Here is a 19,144-nt window from a genome sequence, read left to right as displayed (position 1 = left end):
ACAAACATTTCTCACTGGATTCTCTCATTGATCTGGCCATCTGCTTGTATCACCTCCTCCGCAAACAACCCTCACTGCAACTACCTCCAACCTCCTCTCCCAGCACAAACTTTGGAACTCCCATGGAGATCTCCCACACACAACTGCAGAGGTCAGAAAGGGAGAGAAGAAGAAGGGAGGGTCTATGCTTCTACTGAAGAGAGAGACTGGTCATCAGATCTCTAAGATCTCTCTACTCGGTCCCCACGGGATTGTCAGCCAAGCAAGGCTTCCAGCCCTGTTAACCTGGGGAGTCCAGAAATGTCTCACAGCTCACAATCTTTCCAAGTACCAGTGTTATTAAAGCTATGACCCATGTACTTTCTGCCTTCATTGACTCAGGGGCCGAGGGAAATTTCATAAACAGTGCTATTATACAAAAGTATCAACTCTCCACCCACGCCCTTCCGAGACCCATCAAACTGAAAGCTATTGACAGGGGCCCTGTAGGGGAAGGACTGGTCTCAACTTGAACAACTCCCCTCAAGATTCAAGTAGGAGCCATCCACACAGAACAGATAACTCCTTGTCACCCCGACTTCAAATCACGGCATCATTCTAGGATACCCATGGCTCCAACTCCATGACCCTCCTGTCTGCAAAACTGCCTGAAACTTCCACAGATCACACTCTCTTCCACCTCGGTAGACAGCCCTCAGCCTGATTCCCTCAACAATGTCCCAACCTGTTATCTGGATCTAAAGGAGGTATTCAGCAAGGGGAAAGCCTGTGGTCTGCCTTTGCATCGCTCTTATGACTGTGCCATCAACCTCCTCCCAGGTACAACTCCTCCGCATAACTGCATCTACCCTTTGTCGTTAGCAGAACAAGCTGTGATGGAGGAGTACATGCAAGAAGCTCTGCAGCAGGGGTACATCCAACACTCTATATCTCCAGCCTCAGCTGAGTTTTTCTTTGTGGAAAAGAAAGGAGGGGGCCTCTGGCCATGTATAGATTATCGAGGCCTGAACCAGATCACTGTAAAGTATCCCTATCCACTTCCATTGGTTCTATCAGCTATAGAGCAAGTTGGATCGGGTAAAATATTCTCCAAACTTGACCTTCGTAGCGCTTACAACTTGGTCAGGATACCTGAGGGTCAGGATACATGATGAGTGGAAGACCACTTTTAGCACCACCGTGGGTCACTTTGAATATTTGGTCATGCCTTATGGCCTTTCTTGCATGCCCAGTGTCTTCCAGTGCCTCATCAATGATGTGCTCAGGGAAATGTTGGGGAGGTATGTAAATGCCTATGTCAATGACATCCTGATGTACTCCCCAGATGAAAGCACCCATCACGAGCATGTCAGATCTGTCCTCTCTCGCCTGTTCCACCACCACCTATATGTTAAAGCTGAAGAAATGTGAGTTTCAGGTCCACCAGATCTCGTTCCTGGGATATGTTATCAGCTTGGAGGGAGTGAGTATGGATCAAACCAAGGTCGCTGCTGTAACATCTTGGTCCACTCCCACTTCCATCAAGGACCTTCAATGCTTTCTGGGGTTCGTCAACTTTTACTGCCGCTTCATCTGTGGCTTCAGATCTGTCACGGCTCCTCTCACTAGTCTTCTGAAGAAGGGACCCTGTCTCCTCCACTGGAGTCCAGCAGCTGACCAAGCTTTCAGCAAGCTGAAAGAAGCTTTGACCACAGCCCCTATACTTCAACACCCAGATCCTTCTAAACCATTTGTCGTGGAGGCGGCTGCATCAAAAACGGGAGTTGGAGGGGTTCTATCACAGTGCCTTGGAGAATGACCTGTTACATCCCATCACCTTCTACTCAAAGAAACTCACACCCACTGAGCGAAACTATGATATCGGGAATCAAGAACTCTTGGATGCAAGTATAAAATTTTCAAGTAAAAAATTTGTCAGAAAAGCCATGTGGGGGGGGGGGGGGGGGGGTTACAAAGGGGGGTGAGCCCCCTTAGGGCTCGAAAAAAAATTTAAATTACAAGTTAAAATGGTTGTCTCTCATGCAATCTCATGCAAACATTTATAATATTAATAGTTATATGATTTGCATATTCACATCAAATGTTTAATACATTTCATCAATTCATCTGAAATAACAATATTTCAAATACAAGGCTTGATATTTCAAAACATCTAGCAACTACTAATTTAAATGTTGAAACAACCATTTTTAATATGCTTTTGCTGTGATACCTTTTTTACAATATATACACAGCTTGAGTTAAAATAAGGGGCCACGTCTTGATGTCCTCAGAAACTCCTGGATTTTAGCAAATAACAAGATTCAGCTTTTTCCATATACAAAAATATCTATATTTTATAATCCATTACTCACTACAAATGAGTTTTCAACCTAACAACCACATTAGAAAAGATGATAAAAAAGCTAACAAACTTATTTCAATATGCAACTCCCGGGACGTCCAGTGTTCTCAGCCATATTCCCCATTTGTCACCGTTTTTGTCACACTCGCTTAACCATTCCATCTCCATTTATTTCTAGACGTCTTTTCTAATTCTTTTGTATTGGAGCCTTCCGATAAAAACTTCATTTTGACATATTTTGATCAGCAACCAGAGGCAAAGCACTTGGATCTGTCGCAAGGGAGGGAAGCGAAATAAGGCTCATTATAAAAGATGAAGTTTCATTGGACGACAGTGAGCCAATCAAAAGCACCGTTCTAACTTGCACCAAAAGAAACGCCGACTCATAGGAATAGCTGTGTTGATTTGGTCGAACAATGTGCTACGTGCGTGAAACATGATATCACACATGTATAACACCGTGAAACAATGGGCTAGTCAGGACCGCTCGTCGGTGAGCGGCGTATAAATTGAATGAGGTTTGTGGTGAAGACAGACATCCCAAGTCTCCCGGAAGTTCCGGGAGTCTCCCGCATATTGATAGTGGCTCCCTGATGCCTGCAAATTGGAGAATATCTCCCAGAATCTAGAGCAAGTGAGCAAGAGCGTGCACGCGAAACATTAATGTCTGCATCGCGCATATGACAGAGTGTGCGAGGGAGCACAAAAGAGACTGCGTGTGTGCCTGTTCATGTAGTGGATGCTAGACAAAGAGCATACTGATTGGTTTACAGACATCCCAACCTGCAGAACCCCCCCCCCCCCCCCCCCCCCCCCCCCCCCATGGGGAAAAAAAGTCATGCGGCATCTCCCTGAAATGAGTTTCTGCAGGTTGGGATGTCTGCGAAGATGAGATGAAAAGATTTGTCTCATGCAGAGACTGTACCGTGGTAACCCGGTAATACACTGAGAGTGAGACAGTGAGAGGGCCACCCCCCCGGAAAATCTCAACAGAGTTACACGATTTGGAAAAATTACTTTTTCAGAACCGAAAAACCCGGAGCTTCCGGCACATGCCAGAAAACTTGCACCCATGTGGATGTCAAGCTGGCCCTGGAGGAGTGGAAGCACTGGCTGGAGGGTGCAGCACACCCATTCACAATCTTGACAGACCACAAGAACCTGGAATATCTGAGGACAGCTAAACGATTAAACCTGCATCAGACCAGACTGGCACTGTTCTTCACCAGATTCCAGTTTACCATTTCCTATTGTCCAGGTTCCAGAAACATCAAAGCAGACGCTCTCTTCAGAATTCACACTTCCACACCTCAACCATCAGAACCTAACACAATCCTTCCACCTGAATGTTTTCTGCAAGCTGTCACCTGGGAGGTCAACAAAGAAATCAGACAACTCACAAGTCCACCAGAAAACTGCCTTCCAGGTCTTTTGCACGTCCCACCTAGACTTAGAGGCAAACTGATCACCTGGGCACACTTTTCTCCTGCCACCAGACATCCTGGCAGCCAACGCAACTACCAGCTCTTTCAACACAAGTATTGGTGGGAAAACATGATATTTGATATTAACCACTATGTCTCATCTTGCTCTGCCTGTGCCCAAGCCAAGATCCCAAGAATTCCTCCAGCTGGCAAATTGTCTTCTCCCAGTACCCCAATGACCCTTGTCACACATCACCCTTGATTTTCTCATCGACCTCCCACAGTCTCAAGGTTACAAGGTTATCTTGGTCATAATTGACAGGTTCTCCAAAACCCTCAGACTCAACCCACTACCAGATCTTCCTACAGCATTCAAAACTGCCGAACTACTGTTTAACCATGTTTTCTATTATTATGGGATACCGGAGGAAATCGTCAGTGACCGGGGTCCACAGTTCATTTCACAACTCTGGTCAAGGTTCATGGACAGTCTGGGAGTATCTGTTAACCTCACCTCCAGATATCATCCTCAGTCCAACGGCCAGGCAGAGTGGGCGAATCAATAAGTCAGCTGCTTTCTTCACATCTACTGCATGCGGAACCCAAAAGAGTGGGCACGTTTCCTTCCTTGGGCCGAGTATGCACACAATTCTCTCAAATATTTCGCCATTCAATTAACCCTGTTTCAGTGCATATTCGGCCACCAACCCCCACTCTTCCCATGGGATGACACGCCCATGCAGATTCCAGCCCTTGACGCATGGTTCCAGAAAAGTCAACAAGTCTGGGAAGAGGTACACAAGAGGATGGAGGAGGTGAACGTCAGGTATAAACACTACGCTGACAAGCACAGAAGCACCACTCCAGAATATGCCCCAGGTGACCAAGTATGGGTGTCCACAAAAAACCTTGGCACTCCCAACTCTCGCAAGAAGTTTCAGGCCAGTTTCATGGGCCCATTCAAGGTACTCCACAGAATAAGCGAGGTCTCATATAGACTCGAGCTTCCTCCTCACAGCAGAATGGCACACACCTTCTACATATCATGCCTCAAACCTGCTACCCAAGGGCCCCTAGCCTAGACAAACCCACCCAAGAAAACCCCTCCTTAGACATCGAAGACAAGCCCATTTACCAAGTGAACAAGATCTTCAACTCTTGCCGCAGACAGGGGCACCTGGAGTACTTGGTTGACTGGGAAGGTTATAGCCCAGAGGAATGCAGTTGGATCAGTTCCAAGGACATCTTAGACCCACTCCTCACTCAAGAATTCCACAGCCAGCATCCTGAAAAGCCTGCACCAAGAAGGAGACCGTCGACCAAGGAAAGAGGTTGCTCTCAGCGTGAGCTCCTCAGGGGGGTTCTGTCAATAACAGTGCTGAAAACCTGAGTTCGGAGCAGCCTCCAAACATGGCCGCTCCAGACTACACTTCCCAAGAGCCACAGTGCCCCCCGTCACCGGAATTCTAATCACTTTACCTGCAGCCTATTACCCCACAATCACCAACCCCATATAAGCTCAGCAGTCACAAGAACTTCTCGCAAAGTATTGTTCTGTCCTGTACGAGACATTACCAAGCCTTCTGTTTATCTTCTGACTTCCTGTTATCGACCGCTGTTCCTGATCTCATTCGACTTCGTCTTCTCGATTGCCCTACACTGAGCTGTTCGCCGATCGATCGACCCATGCCTGTTTCCTGACTACGATTTTTGACTCACGTTTTGTCTTTGTCTGCAGTTTGCGTCACACCCGCTCTCCCCTCCAATTGCATCTGTAAGTGCCTGCGATCTGACATCACCAAATGTGAAGGGAAGGTTTATCTTGATAAAGTATCTCCACTCTTTAATAAGCAAGTCTGTTTCTTTTTGCACTTTTTGTAAAAAAAAAATGCTTGAAAAGCACTAAAAAGTTGTCAACTATCAACAGAGATATATGATACAGAAAAACTTTAATTCTGGAAGCAAAAGCATTTGTTTGTGGGTTATTCTGGTCTGTGGCAGCGGGGGTGTGGTTGAGTGCCGGTTTGTGAATGGAGAGCAAAGCTGGGGAAGGTGAGTGGCAAAGTGGAAGCACCTGTTGTTAATTAATGTGCTGTGTTTATGTGCTTGTGTGCAGTGATGGTGAGCAGATAAAAGGGGTAGAGGAGCAGAGACAGCTGTTTTCTGGCCAGAGTTATGATTGTTCGTTACATGTTGGTTGTGCATGTGTAGCAAATCTTTTAGTTATAGACCACTGGAAAGCGTGTTTTTGTTTGGTTTCTTTTGTGAATAAAACCTGAAGGAGAATCTGAGCACACCTGCCTGTCTGTTCAGTGTCCATCCCTGTCAGGGAACTGTTACATGGTCTTTTCTTGAAATGGTTACATACTAATTTACCATGTAGTATCAGCATGGTGGTGCAGTGTTTAGCACTGTGACCTCACAGCAAGAAGGTTCTGGGTTTGAACCTCATGGCTGACCGGGGCCTTCCTGTGTGGAGTTTGCATGTTCTCCCCATGTCTGTGTGGGTTTCCTCCAGGTACTCCAGTTTCTTTCCACAGTCCAAAGACATTTAGATTAGTTCAGTTGGCTACTCTAAATTGCCCTTAGGTGTCTGTGTACCCACCACCGGATGAGGTTTTGGGTCCCTCTGGTGTGCTATAATCACCTAAGAGAATTCATAGTATAGTATTAGTGCCTCTACAACCCAAATTATATATATATATATATATATATATATATATATATATATATATATATATATATATATATATATACACACACTTTGGGTTGTAGAGGCACTAATACTATACTATATACAGTGTATATTTTATTTATATATATATATAGGAATGAACGAACCCTTTATTATCACTGTACCAGTGAAATTGACCATCAACCTGTCCTTACAGAGGGGGAACAGGACAGGAAGACAGGGATAAAAGAAAAGGAAACACAGTAGTAACATGAGGAGAGATGAGGAGAAAAAAGCAACCCCCACATTATGCTCCTGTGAGGAGTACAGTGTGGGAACATAAAAAACCTCAGCACATAAGCACAAAAATAACACAAGTACACTTTACAACATGAAAACTTGGGACTTGGTGGGGGGAGGCGATCAGGGGTGGGGGGTAAAAAAAAAGGGGTGGGGTGGGGGAAGGGGTTTTGGGGAGGAGGTAGAGGTAACCCAGTGCAGCAAGCAGCCGTCCGCTCCTGCAGCCATAATGGCGCTGGTCACGCACCCGCCTGTCACACTGGGGGTGAAGCAGCGACTGCAGGAAGAGGTGGGAAGGAAATACGAGAGAGTCTAACAGCAGTGTTCTCCAGGGGAATTGTTGTCCCAGCAACGGCTTTGGCTGTTATATATATTGATGGAAGAGGGTGGGGTGTATATAATAATTGTATACCTATAAAGTGTACCTGTAGGGAGAGCAGTTGAGTTTAGGGATGAGTTGCATGGACCTAATAAACCAGTGAATAGGGTATACATATCCAAGATATTAAAACAATGTATTACTTGTATTATATTTACCTTTGTTATGAACCCATGCTGTAGGGATGTGCAGTTTTAATAATTTTGTTGATCTTTTGTGATCGAGGTTTCGTGTTTATAGTTTTTACTGAAATGCAATGGCAGTCCATCATCCTGTCAATAACACCTGAGACACACTTCTGCATTATCTGGTATTAATATCTCATATTCTGCCATGGGGCAGCCATGGCCTTAAGGTTACAGAAGCAGCCTTGGGCCCAAAGGGTTGTTGGTTCGATTCCTGGGACTGGCAGGAAAAATGCTAGGGGAGTTGAGTGAATGAACAGCACATTCCCCTCCCTCTGTATCATGGCTGAAGTGCCCTTGAGCAAGGCACCTAACCTCCAACTGCTCCCTGGGTACTATAGCATAGCTGCCCACTGCTCTGGGTATGTGTGTGTGCTCATTGCTCACTTGTATGTGTGCATGAGTGTGTTCACTGCTTCAGATGGGTTAAATACAGAGGAGGAATTTTACTGTGTTTGAGTGTACATGTGACACTTCATATGTTCTAATCCAACAGGGGTAGAGGTGTAACATATCATGGAATTATGTATTTGTGTTTAGTGCTCCACATATTAATATGTGTCTTTGTTTGGATTTAAATCTGAAGAGGGATGACCTACACCAGAAGTTATTTTGTATGAACCCTATGTCCTTGGAAACACTGAAAAAGAGAGGTAGAATTGGCAGCAGTGTCAGCTTACAGGGGTGTTGAAGCCCATATCCAGTTCTGTTTGTGCCTGTGATATTTTCTGCATTTAGTGGAGTCTGTTTCTTAAAATATAAACCAACACCCTAATAGGATAATTTAAACCACAGTGATCCTGACCAGGCATGACTCATTTTAAGCAATGCAGTCTTTGACCTTGAGTGTGAAACTCACACCCTTCATACTCATGCCCTTCAGTCACACACCCATGTCAAACGAAAGTAAAGACCTCTCACTCGCAAATTTTTCTGCTGCGCTCTAGGGGATCAACTCGACTCAGACAGACAACCTTTCTGGCAAGCTTTCAAAAGCAAACAAACAAAAATGAATAATAGTGTGCCTCCTATTCCTATCTGTATTTGTATTCATTTAGAACACATCATCTGTTCAATCTGAATAATGTATTCGTATTCGGTTACATCGCTATTGTACACAATATGTGCCTAACGATTAGTACTGACTGAGTGACAATCTGAATGCAGTTTTGACAAACCATGTGTGTGTGTGTGTGTGTGCACGCGCGTGCACACATGCAACACCAAGCTCTCCCTGGCGGCCACTAATAATGCTATGATAGGTTCAGCCAAAGCTCATTGTCTCTATCATTCAACTCCAAAAATGACTTATCTGCAACGATCATTTTTCATTCCTTAACACCAAGGCACAGAGTGAAAAGTTTATTATATAATGCCAGTCTATTACCCTCACAGCAATAAATGCTCAGGTTTTAACCAGAGAGTTATATGGCAGAGAGGGAGAGAGAGTGCTCTTACCAGCATTATACAGCTGACAAGAAGCACTCTTCTTTCATACGACTCTGAATGTCCTGCTGTATGAGTCAGCCAGAGCCATGCCAATTATTCTCTAATTCTGTCGTGCTTCTTCTCCCTCCAATGTCTCTTCGTACCTCTTTCTCTCTGTGTAATCCATTGCTCTGTGTAATTAGATGTCACCGGGAGCTTACACCTATTCTTATCTGAGGTAGGGAGAGTTGGTGTGTGTGTGTGTGTGTGTGTGTGTGTGTGTGTGTGTGTGTGTGTGTGTGTGTGTGTGTGTGTGTGAGTGAGAGAAGGAAAGCCAAGCCAGAAAGTGGACAGGCATACGGTGGGACAGACAGAACCACACACACACACACACACACACACACACACACACACACACACACACACACACACACAGCTCAGATTCAGACCAAAGGCTGGCAGTGCCAGAGGCATCACGTGTGTATGGCTCCGGAGTCTCCGTGCTGTCCTGTTTTCTCCCCTCGCTTTGAAGACAGAACATGGCCAGAGTCTGCGCAATATGCTCCAATCTGCTCTCACAGGCAACACACACACACATGCTGACTCCTGGCCAAACAAACAGACGCGCCTCAGTCCAACACACATGCACACACACACACGCATATACACACACACACACACAAAATATGTTGCGGCTCTATCCTGAATCGGCCTGCTAAAGATTTCACCACTGTATGAGGCCAATATTGCCGGGGGACTCAGAGTAAAGGATTTGCATTTATAAATGCAGCTTCCTTTCACAGCTACAACAATGCGGTGCTATGTGATGATGTCGGCTCATGATAGAAACTCCTCACTCCTACAAACATCGAGGCAAAGATAGGGATGCGAGAAAAAAAAAAAGATCCAATCTTGGAGCATGATTCTCTGTCAAAAAGATTTTGCATTATTGTCAAGCTCTTACATGTGTTTATACATAAATTATTTATTTCTCACTTTTGATAAAAAAAAATAATAATAATAATAAAAAATCCCAAATGTTAAATAAGGAAATGGACTTGAACATTAATTTGTTTGCATTTTTATATTAGTGCAGACAGAGAACACATTAGCAGAGTGAACATTTAAAATAATGGTGGTGTAGAATATACTGTATGTAGATCACTGTATGCCCTATAACATTCCATTTAACATTCACCAAAACAAACAGCATGACTGTAGTAAGTGCGTGCATGCTGGAAATAATCGCTCATAGGTAATACCCATTGGAGGACTAGATAGAGAGAGAGGGAGAGAGAGAGTATGACATTCAGTTATACAGACACCTTTGCTAGTGTGAGTTATTATTCAAACATACGCCAAAAGTGCAGTATTGTTCTCCGCAATAAAATGGCAATATATGTATATATAGTACATCTATGAATCTGGAATGGTTTCCTCATGGGTTTTGAACTCTCCAATATTAACTGACACAACCTGGAAGCCCTACCCACATGCTCGAGACCGACCTCCAACAGGCACCCTCTGCTTTCTCATCTCATCTCATCTCATTATCTGTAGCCGCTTTACCCTTCTACAGGGTCGCAGACAAGCTGGAGCCTATCCCAGCTGACTACGGGCGAAAGGCAGGGTACACCCCGGACAAGTCGCCAGGTCATCACAGGGCTGACACATAGACACAGACAACCATTCACACTCACATTCACACCTACGCTCAATTTAGAGTCACCAGTTAACCTAACCTGCATGTCTTTGGACTGTGGGGGAAACCGGAGCACCCGGAGGAAACCCACACGGACACGGGGAGAACATGCAAACTCTGCACAGAAAGGCCCTCGCCAGCCACGGGGCTCAAACCCGGACCTTCTTGCTGTGAGGCGACAGCACTAACCACTACACCACCGTGCCACCCCCTTTGCTTTCTGTCAGTATAAATAAAGAATGTTTTGAGTTTGTTAAAATGAAATAAAATCTACTAATGTATCTTTGACTTAGGTCAAATCAGACAATCTGACAATTATAAATTTAACATCAGAAATACAGTACCAGTCAGAAGTTTGGACACACCTTCGAATTCACCTGTTTTTTCTTTATTTTTATGAATTAAAAGACACTTCATGTCTTAAAGTAATGATGGATGTCGTTTCTCTTTACTTAGTTGAGCGGTTCTTGACATAATATGGATTACTACAGCTGTAGTAGGGAGGCACGGTGGTTAGCACTGTCGCGTCAAAGCAAGAAGGTTCTGGGTTCGAGCCCAGCTGCTGACGGGGGCCTTTCTGTGTGGAGTTTGCATGTTCTCTGCGTGCGGGTGCTCCGGTTTCCCCCACAGTCCAGAGACATGCAGTGAGGTTAACATGGGGCAGCATGAGGTTGGGCTGAAGTGCCCTTGAGCAAGGACACCTAACCCACAACTGCTCCCTGGGTGCTGTAGCACAGCTGCACACTGCTCTGGGTATGTGTGTATGCTCATTGCTCACTTGTGTGTGTTCACTGCTTCAGATGGATTAAATGCAGAGATTAAATTTCACTCTGTGCTTTAGTCTGTGCTTGAGTGTACGTGTGACAAAGGCTTCTTGGCTTGTTGAATGGGACTGTTTACTGTATTTTTATTACTTACTATTTACTGTTTGATCTCAAACAGTAATTAAGAATGCAAGAAATTGCACTAATTAACTTTTGATGAGGCACAACTTTTAATTGAAAAGCATTCCAGGTGACTACCTCATGAAGCTGGTTAAGATAATGCCCGTATTGTGTAAAGTGTCATCGAGGTAAACAGTGGCTACTTTGAAGAATCTAAAATATGAAACATATTTTGTTTTTAACTTTTTTTTTTTACCGCATAATTCAATTTACGTTATTTCATCATTTTGATGTCTTCAGTATTGTTCTACAATATAGAAAATAATCAAAATACAGGAAAAAAAAACATATGAATGAGTAGCACTGTTCAAACTCCTGACTGGTACTGTATATCCATGGGCGCCGCCAGGGGGGGAAAGGTTAGAACAATTCTAGGGGCCCAGCACTGCCATGGGGCCCTTTAAGGGGCTGATAATATGCTTTTAATGATTTTAATAAGACTTTTGAAATAACAACAATGCAATATTCCGTCTGGTAAAATCAGCTAATTGAACAAGGTTGTCTATTTCTTGAGTTCTTCAACATAGTCATTTAACCCTCCCCCTTTTGCGAAATGGTACGGTCCAGTTCTGGTTTAAGCGCGACGCGTTAAATCTGTGTGCTGATCAGTGCAACGCTACTTGCTGCTGTGTCGCGGTGCAGCAGCCAGCCAGCCAGCAGTGAAGTGCGTACAGTCTATGATCGCTAAATATGAAGAGTGGCTGTCAAAAACGTAAAGAAAGGCAGCTGAAAGCTGAGAGGGACCGGAGAGGCAGGCAACTGGTCACTCAGTTTTTCCCAAAGAAAGGTAGCTATCGCTCACATGTGTGTTCAAAATATTAGCGAATGGTAAATGAACAGTATGAACGTGGTTGGATTAGCCTATCAAGAGAACACTTTTACAGTTTGTACAGTGACATTTTTTCCATTTTAATAACTGAACTGACTTGTGTGATAAGCAAGATGAACTATTACGTTATGCTGGTGTTAATAACTAGTGCTAATAACCAGTTTCATAACTAATGGGGTGCCCTAAATATGCACAGATTCAGCCTCAGGGGGACCTCCGCCCTACCAAACCACTGAAACCCCCTTTGGAGAAGGAGGTAAGCAGCAATACAACCCATAAATGCTTTAGGATTGAAGTTTTTAATGAGCGAGCGCCATATACAGTTTGCTAGATTAAAGTGTTGCTAATAACGGGCACCAGTCAAGTGTTTGACATGGTTACGTGTGTGGAATGTTCACACGTTCTAAACCATTGGTTTCAACCATTGGTTAATACATAAAATGTAATAACAAAGTCACAAACTCAAGGTCCATGGGCTATCAAAAGTCAAATAATGACAATAGTGCAATTGTGACGAGGGTGGGCAAAGTTGGGGGGCCCAAAATTCTAATCTTTCATGGGGCCCAAAATTTCTGGCGGCGCCCCTGCGTATGTCAGTGATATTAATGATGATGATGATGATGATGAAGATAGGATAATAATTAAATACACCGTTGTTCCTCTCCTGCACCGGTCAGCACTCAGACATGTTGAAACACTGAGCAACAGAGAAAATCTCTGCCATGTCGAAATTAAGACAACCAGCAAACATCCCACCTGCACAGCTAATAATGTTATTACACCTCCTTAAACCTTAAATGGTAGAAATGCTTGTTTTCCTGGCTTTTAACCTGGACAATGAAATCATTTATCAAGATTTTTTAAAGGTAAATTCCGAGCATGAAAATAAATCAATATCGCACAAGCTTAGTGTACACTATGTTCCGTTTAAATTGCAGCAAGTGGCCGTACTGGAAGAAAATGATCCTGTAGGCTACAGAAATCAGAAATAAAGGCGCATTAAGATGCATAAAGGATCTATTTATAATGACACTGTGGCACTCTGAATCGAAATCGCATCAGATTGTGAGGTCACTAGAGATTCCCACTCCTACACACAAATACACAACGCTGCAGTGAAGGCAAACCGAAATCTCACTCCACTCTATGCTATTAATACAGCTGTCTAACCTTTGGTTATCTCATCATCATCCCCTCTCTCTCTCTCTCTCTCTCTCTCGCTATATAATGTTGTACCAAAGAAAATATTCTAGCCTTATCCGTGGTATCTAAAAGGAAATCACTTAAATAACATTGATTTTTTATAGATAGATAGATAGATAGATAGATAGATAGATAGATAGATAGATAGATAGATAGATAGATAGATAGATAGATAGATAGATAGATAGTCAGTCTAAACACACATCACTCTTACCTATCTGCATGTCTAAGGTGAGGAGTTTGTTTTCAGAAGGGAACAGGATCTTCGGAGGCTCTTCAGTCAGAGGAGCTGTAAAACACACGCACACACAAGGTTAGACTGACCATTAATATCACATTGTCCTGTCTCCTTTATATAACCAGTTTCAGTAAAGTGCAGCTAAATCACATGCGCATATGCCACAGATATTCATTCTTTGCTTCTCTCTGTCCATTTCCAACACACGCTGTCACTCACTCACTCACTCACTCGCTCACATCGCTTTAGAATCTCTCTTGCTGCGTAGGCAGTCTGCAAATTACAGGTCATTCCCTCCAGCACCAGCTCAGCGCTCTCTCTCTCTCTCTCTCTCCCCCTCTCTTTCCCTCTCCGTGTGTCCTGCTCTCTCAAGACTGCTCTAGTCTTATTTGTTCAGCTACAGTCATTCGAGCACATGCAAATACAACAAACTGCTTCGCTCCTTGCGTACATGTTGTAATCTGGGGAGGTTATTGGATGTATGAGTGTGAAGGTTTGCATGCGTGTGCGCGCGGGCATGTGTGAATGAATCAAGGTGACGGCGAAGAGAGAGGAAATTAGAGAAGGTGTATTATAGGTACTGGTGTATAGGTCCTGTTCTTAACACCAGACTGCCTTTGAGCTGTGAGTGTGTGTGATGTGGTGTGTGGTTAACAGACGGGGGCACTGGTGGAGTTTTAAGCCGTGTGATCGCTCATCCAAAATCCAATTTTCCTTCGCCGGCAGAAAGCGCACTGGCCCTTCCTGCCAGATTAGTCCGGGCCAGTGGCGGCTGGCAAGCAGCAAATTAATGAATTACTCTGGTGGAATATATTCTCATCACAGCCCTGACCCATAGCATATACTTTCCAGACAGCACTTCTGAACTAGAGGAATGCACTCAAACACACACACACACACACACACACACACACACACACACACACACACACACACACACACACACACACACATATTGTGTGTTTATCTTCAATTTTTTATGTCATGCACATGCTTTTATTTACAACACTATCACAAGAAGCTTAAGATGTCTGTCGGTGATGGTATATTGCATACTCAATCAGTCCTACTGCTTCAAATCACACCGGTCACGCCTTCAGGAAACAACCTGACACAAAGTAAGTTAAATTACCAACACTCGAGCAACAATATTCAAGCTTTTAAAGGTCAAGCGTGCGACAATTCTCTCAGGATACTCCAAAGTAAAAAAGCTCAAACTCATCTTGCTCTTTCTGAGAATGGCTGGAAAATACAGAATTGTTATTATGCACAGCAGCTCACCCATGGGATGTAACCGTAATTGGGCACAATTCGGGTAAAGGAGTGCAGTCAGATAGAAAATATTACATTTAAATTGGGATCAAGTAAAATGAGTATTCTAAAACACTCCGATTTAAACTATGCTGTGTAATTAGAGCCTTTATTCCTGCTCCTGCTATTACACTTTAGACTGAATATTTTACTGTGACAAGTGAAAGAAAGGCAGAAAGTAACACGGAGCATCGCTGAATGAAATACTGAAGGATAATACATTAGCATGGTAAGCGCAACCGTATTTCCTTAATAAGGACTCCCTAAAAGCGCTGTAGCTAAATGCATATGCTAAATGCTCTCATCAACATAATGCATTAGGAATAAATGCAGAAGCCCATCTCCCAAGGGAGAGGGGACAACGAGAACATTTTCACGTGTCCGTCCGTTCCTTCATTCCTGGTGAGAAAGCTGGAAAAGTGGTGTGGGCTGGCTCAGGAACAAGGGAGGGGTGTGATTTGGGGGATGGCGTGCAGAAGGAGAGGAAGATAGAGGAGCGCGAGCCAGCACTGTGGGAGAGCGGTTAGACACGGCAGGATGGAATCTACTGAGAAAAAGGAGGGGGGGTGAAGCAAAGTGGTCCTCTATTTAACCTCTACTTTCCAGTGTGTGTGTGTGTGTGTGTGTGTGTGTGTGTGGTGTCGTTATAGCATGCACACACACACACATACATACCCACTCTCAGACTGTTCATACGGTTTGTGACTGACAGACTGAGAGTAGGAGAAGTGTTATAGTACAGACTCCTTCTGAGATTCACAGCTCTTTTTCCCATACACACATACCGCAAGCGAAATAAACTGTCTCCTCGTCGCAGTCTCTGCTGTGTATTACATGAGCTTCCCTGAAGTGTGTGTGTGCTGTGCAGCGTGAATAATAGATCTGAACTCTAAGTCGCCACAACCCCCTGAAGCTGTTACAATACTTTTTATTTCTATCAGCGGATCAGTACACACCCATCCAGCTACACACGATGCATTAGATACACCCCTTAAACGGAATCACACACTCCGATCCACTCTACAGTGTGGACTTAGACACTAAGGTGTGACCACTGCTGAGATGCCAAGCAGAACACTACAAGCTGTGCCCTTCCCTTAACTGTGTTCCTTACGAGAAAAAATAGGGCACATTTGATGCTTCAAAAGACACGAGGAGCTATTTGGGGAGTACACCACCACGGCCGAAAGAAGTGCATATGTTCCATTTTAGAGAACCGTCCTGAGCCTGTGGAGCTGTTTTCCTGTCACAGCAAGATCTTTATATGGAGAGTTACTCATGTGTATGTGTTCTTGACAAATGCGTGGATTTGATATAAAACATCAGAAGGCGAGCGAGAGACACACAAGTGAGATACATTAAAAATGAATTGATGTTGCAAGCATCACTTTGTGTGTGTGTGTGTGTGTGTGTGTGTGTGTGTGTGTGTGTGTGTGTGTGTGTGCGTGCTCAAGGGCTTAGACACTTAGCAAGAATTTAGCAGCTTCTGTAATTAAGCCTTAATTAATTATGATTACATAACACTCCACCCTGATTAAGGACACACACACACACACACACACACACACACACACACACACACACACACACACACACACACACCTTGCCCTGATTAGACTTAACAGATGCATGGTGTTGTGAGCATGTGTAAAGTATGTGTGATCACAACCCCAGTGCACCATGGGAAGCCTGCATGAGCCTGAAACAACATCAGGAAAAGAAGTGCACAGCTTCAGATCTACAGGCTCTCCAGAGAGGCCTGTTTATTCCTAATGCTGCACTATATGTCGGAACAGGAGTATTTCTTATCTCCAGCGTTCGGACTCCATAGCTGCTTCTCCGAAGCTGTTTTTACACTACAAGTCTAACTTGAGCGAAAGTGTCTTCACTTCCTGTTTCTATGGTGATTCAGTAGCGTGGGCACCGTTGGACTAAGGTGTGTGGATCAGAGAAAGGATTGGCATCGCCCTTGGCACACCTCCACAGGCCGCTCTTGCGCGCGCGCGCACACACACACACATCCATACACATGCACAGCATCCAGTCCCAATCTGCTGTTGGCATGGTCACCACACAGGTGGCCATGGAAACTGTGTAATCTGAAATAGCTTTCACACAGAAAAATGTGTAAGTACATCAACGCGCATGGTTGCAAGTGCTGTTTCCATGAATCTTCGCCCATGTAAAGCTTAGAGACAAGCAATTAGACTCCTAACACTCTTATTGTGGCAGGGACTAAAGCAGTGCGAGTGTTGATAAGTAGCATTACAGTTCCCTTAATTAGGAGCAAATCGATGCTCTCGTGTTCTTTACTGAACTCTTCGGAGTTCAGTCCTCTTAGTCCAGCTAACTAGTTTGTTTTTATTAGCTAGGGGTTTTTCAGAGTAGTGTTTTTTAACCTGGAAGAAAATCTTACTTATTCTCTAAAATGTAGTCTTTACTGGACCATATGCAACATTAAAAACGAGTGATTCACAGAAGTGTCAGATATAATGGAAGATGATTGGTTGTAATCTCCTCTGAGTATTACAGCTCATTCGTTGTTTGTGTGAGTGAAGGAGTGTGAGAGGAGACTGTGTGTGTCTATAATTTGATAGGAAATGATAGTCAATCATACTCAGTCATCTCTGTTCACATTTATCTCCCCTAATAATATCAGTGCCCTCTATACACACACACACGCACACATGAGCAGTTGTGATATCTTTGTCTTCATTGTGACATTTTAATCCAGTTTTCTCCCTGATTGACTTTCTTTCACAACAGACTCCCCCACTGTGTGTGCGTGTGTGCATGCATGCGTGTGCGTGTGTCTGTGTGCATGCGCATGCCCACGCACTTATACTTGCTACATATTGAGGACCGGAGTATGCTTTTTACCAACATTTTTGGGACTTGAGGACATTTTGGCTGGTCCTCACTTCTTCAAAGGGCTGTTTGAGGGTTAAGGCTCAGTTTTAGGGTTCAGGGACGGCATTACAGAAAGTTTCTATCTTAAGTCAAAAGTTAAGATGGGACAGCTGTGAGATAGGATTCTTTTCAGTTTGGTATTACAGAAGCAAATCCTAACTTCATTTAGGATTCTTATCTTATCTCGAGTTAGGATTCCTAAATAACCGATCGAAACATCTATGATCGCCTTTAATGTCTGTTACCTAGCAACGAAAGCTACACTGTGTCTCGTGAAGTAACGTCCAGTGATCTCTGGCTAGCTGCTACAACAGAAACAATACCCTGCTACAAGTGACGACTTGACACGAGACAGCAAGAGACGTAAACAGTATGGACAAACAACGACGGGCTTTAAATTTTAAACCGGATGAAATTGAAACGTTATAACCGGGAGAGCCCCATGTCGACGAGTCGGCCTCTCTAAATCTGGCCGCAGTTTATCAGCTAACTGTATGATCATGGCCCGGGGTAACCGGTAGCGATTTATCAAAGTTTTGTCATCAAACCTTAAAACGTCGTTTTGGTCTACCAACTGCCTTTCAATAAACAAATTCCGGTTACGTTGTTGTTGTTGCCTCAAAAGCAAAATACCTGCCATTCTGTCTAATAGTAGACTACTAGCTGATTTATACAGTAAAAATGACAGTTAGGACAGCGGTGGGGATATCCTAAAGTTAGGACGGGTATTTAAGAATTTTTTAGTTTTTTTAGAAGTTAGGATGCTTCTGTAATACACTTTTCTTAACTTGAGATAGGATAGGACAACAGCGTTAGGAACGGCTGTTCTGTAATAGCCTTTTCCTAAATATGATCCTAAAGTGCCGTTGCCACGGGAACTAGACAGATAAGATGAGATTCTCAAGTTAGGAACTTTCTGTAATGCGGCCCCAGGATAGAATGAGGTTGAGGGTTTAGGGTTGAGGCTAGGTATTTAGTTGCGATGGTTGAGGTTGGAGTAAGGGGCTAGGGAATGCATCATGTCAGTGGGTCCCCACAAAGACAGAAGTGTGTGTGTGTGTGTGTGTGTGTGTGTGTGTGTGTGTGTGTGTGTGTGTGTGTGTGTGTGTGTGCGTGTGTGCATGCGCACACAGAGTATTAAAGCTAATATACCTTATCCTGACTGAGATATCTTCTTGTCATTTAGATTGAGTGTACATGTTGAATATGATTGTTTTGAATAGACCGTGCAATGCATCCCAACACCCCCCATACACACACACACACACACACA

General features: G+C 43.9%; 1 protein-coding gene across 1 annotated transcript in view; it reads right to left on the bottom strand.

Moving 5' to 3' along the window:
• The window catches only part of il1rapl1a (interleukin 1 receptor accessory protein-like 1a), a 171,385-nt gene that overhangs the window by 44,140 nt on the left and 108,101 nt on the right, over positions 1–19,144 (bottom strand). The window contains exon 5 of the mRNA XM_060928679.1: positions 13,627–13,701. Within this exon, the coding sequence (XP_060784662.1) occupies positions 13,627–13,701 (75 nt within the window). The remainder of the gene's footprint in view (positions 1–13,626; positions 13,702–19,144) is intronic.

The sequence above is a fragment of the Neoarius graeffei genome, chromosome 9 (assembly GCF_027579695.1).
Source record: "Neoarius graeffei isolate fNeoGra1 chromosome 9, fNeoGra1.pri, whole genome shotgun sequence".
Classification (NCBI taxonomy): domain Eukaryota; kingdom Metazoa; phylum Chordata; class Actinopteri; order Siluriformes; family Ariidae; genus Neoarius; species Neoarius graeffei.
The sequence above is the reverse complement of the archived record's forward strand: the minus strand, read 5'-3'. Positions and strand labels throughout refer to the sequence as shown.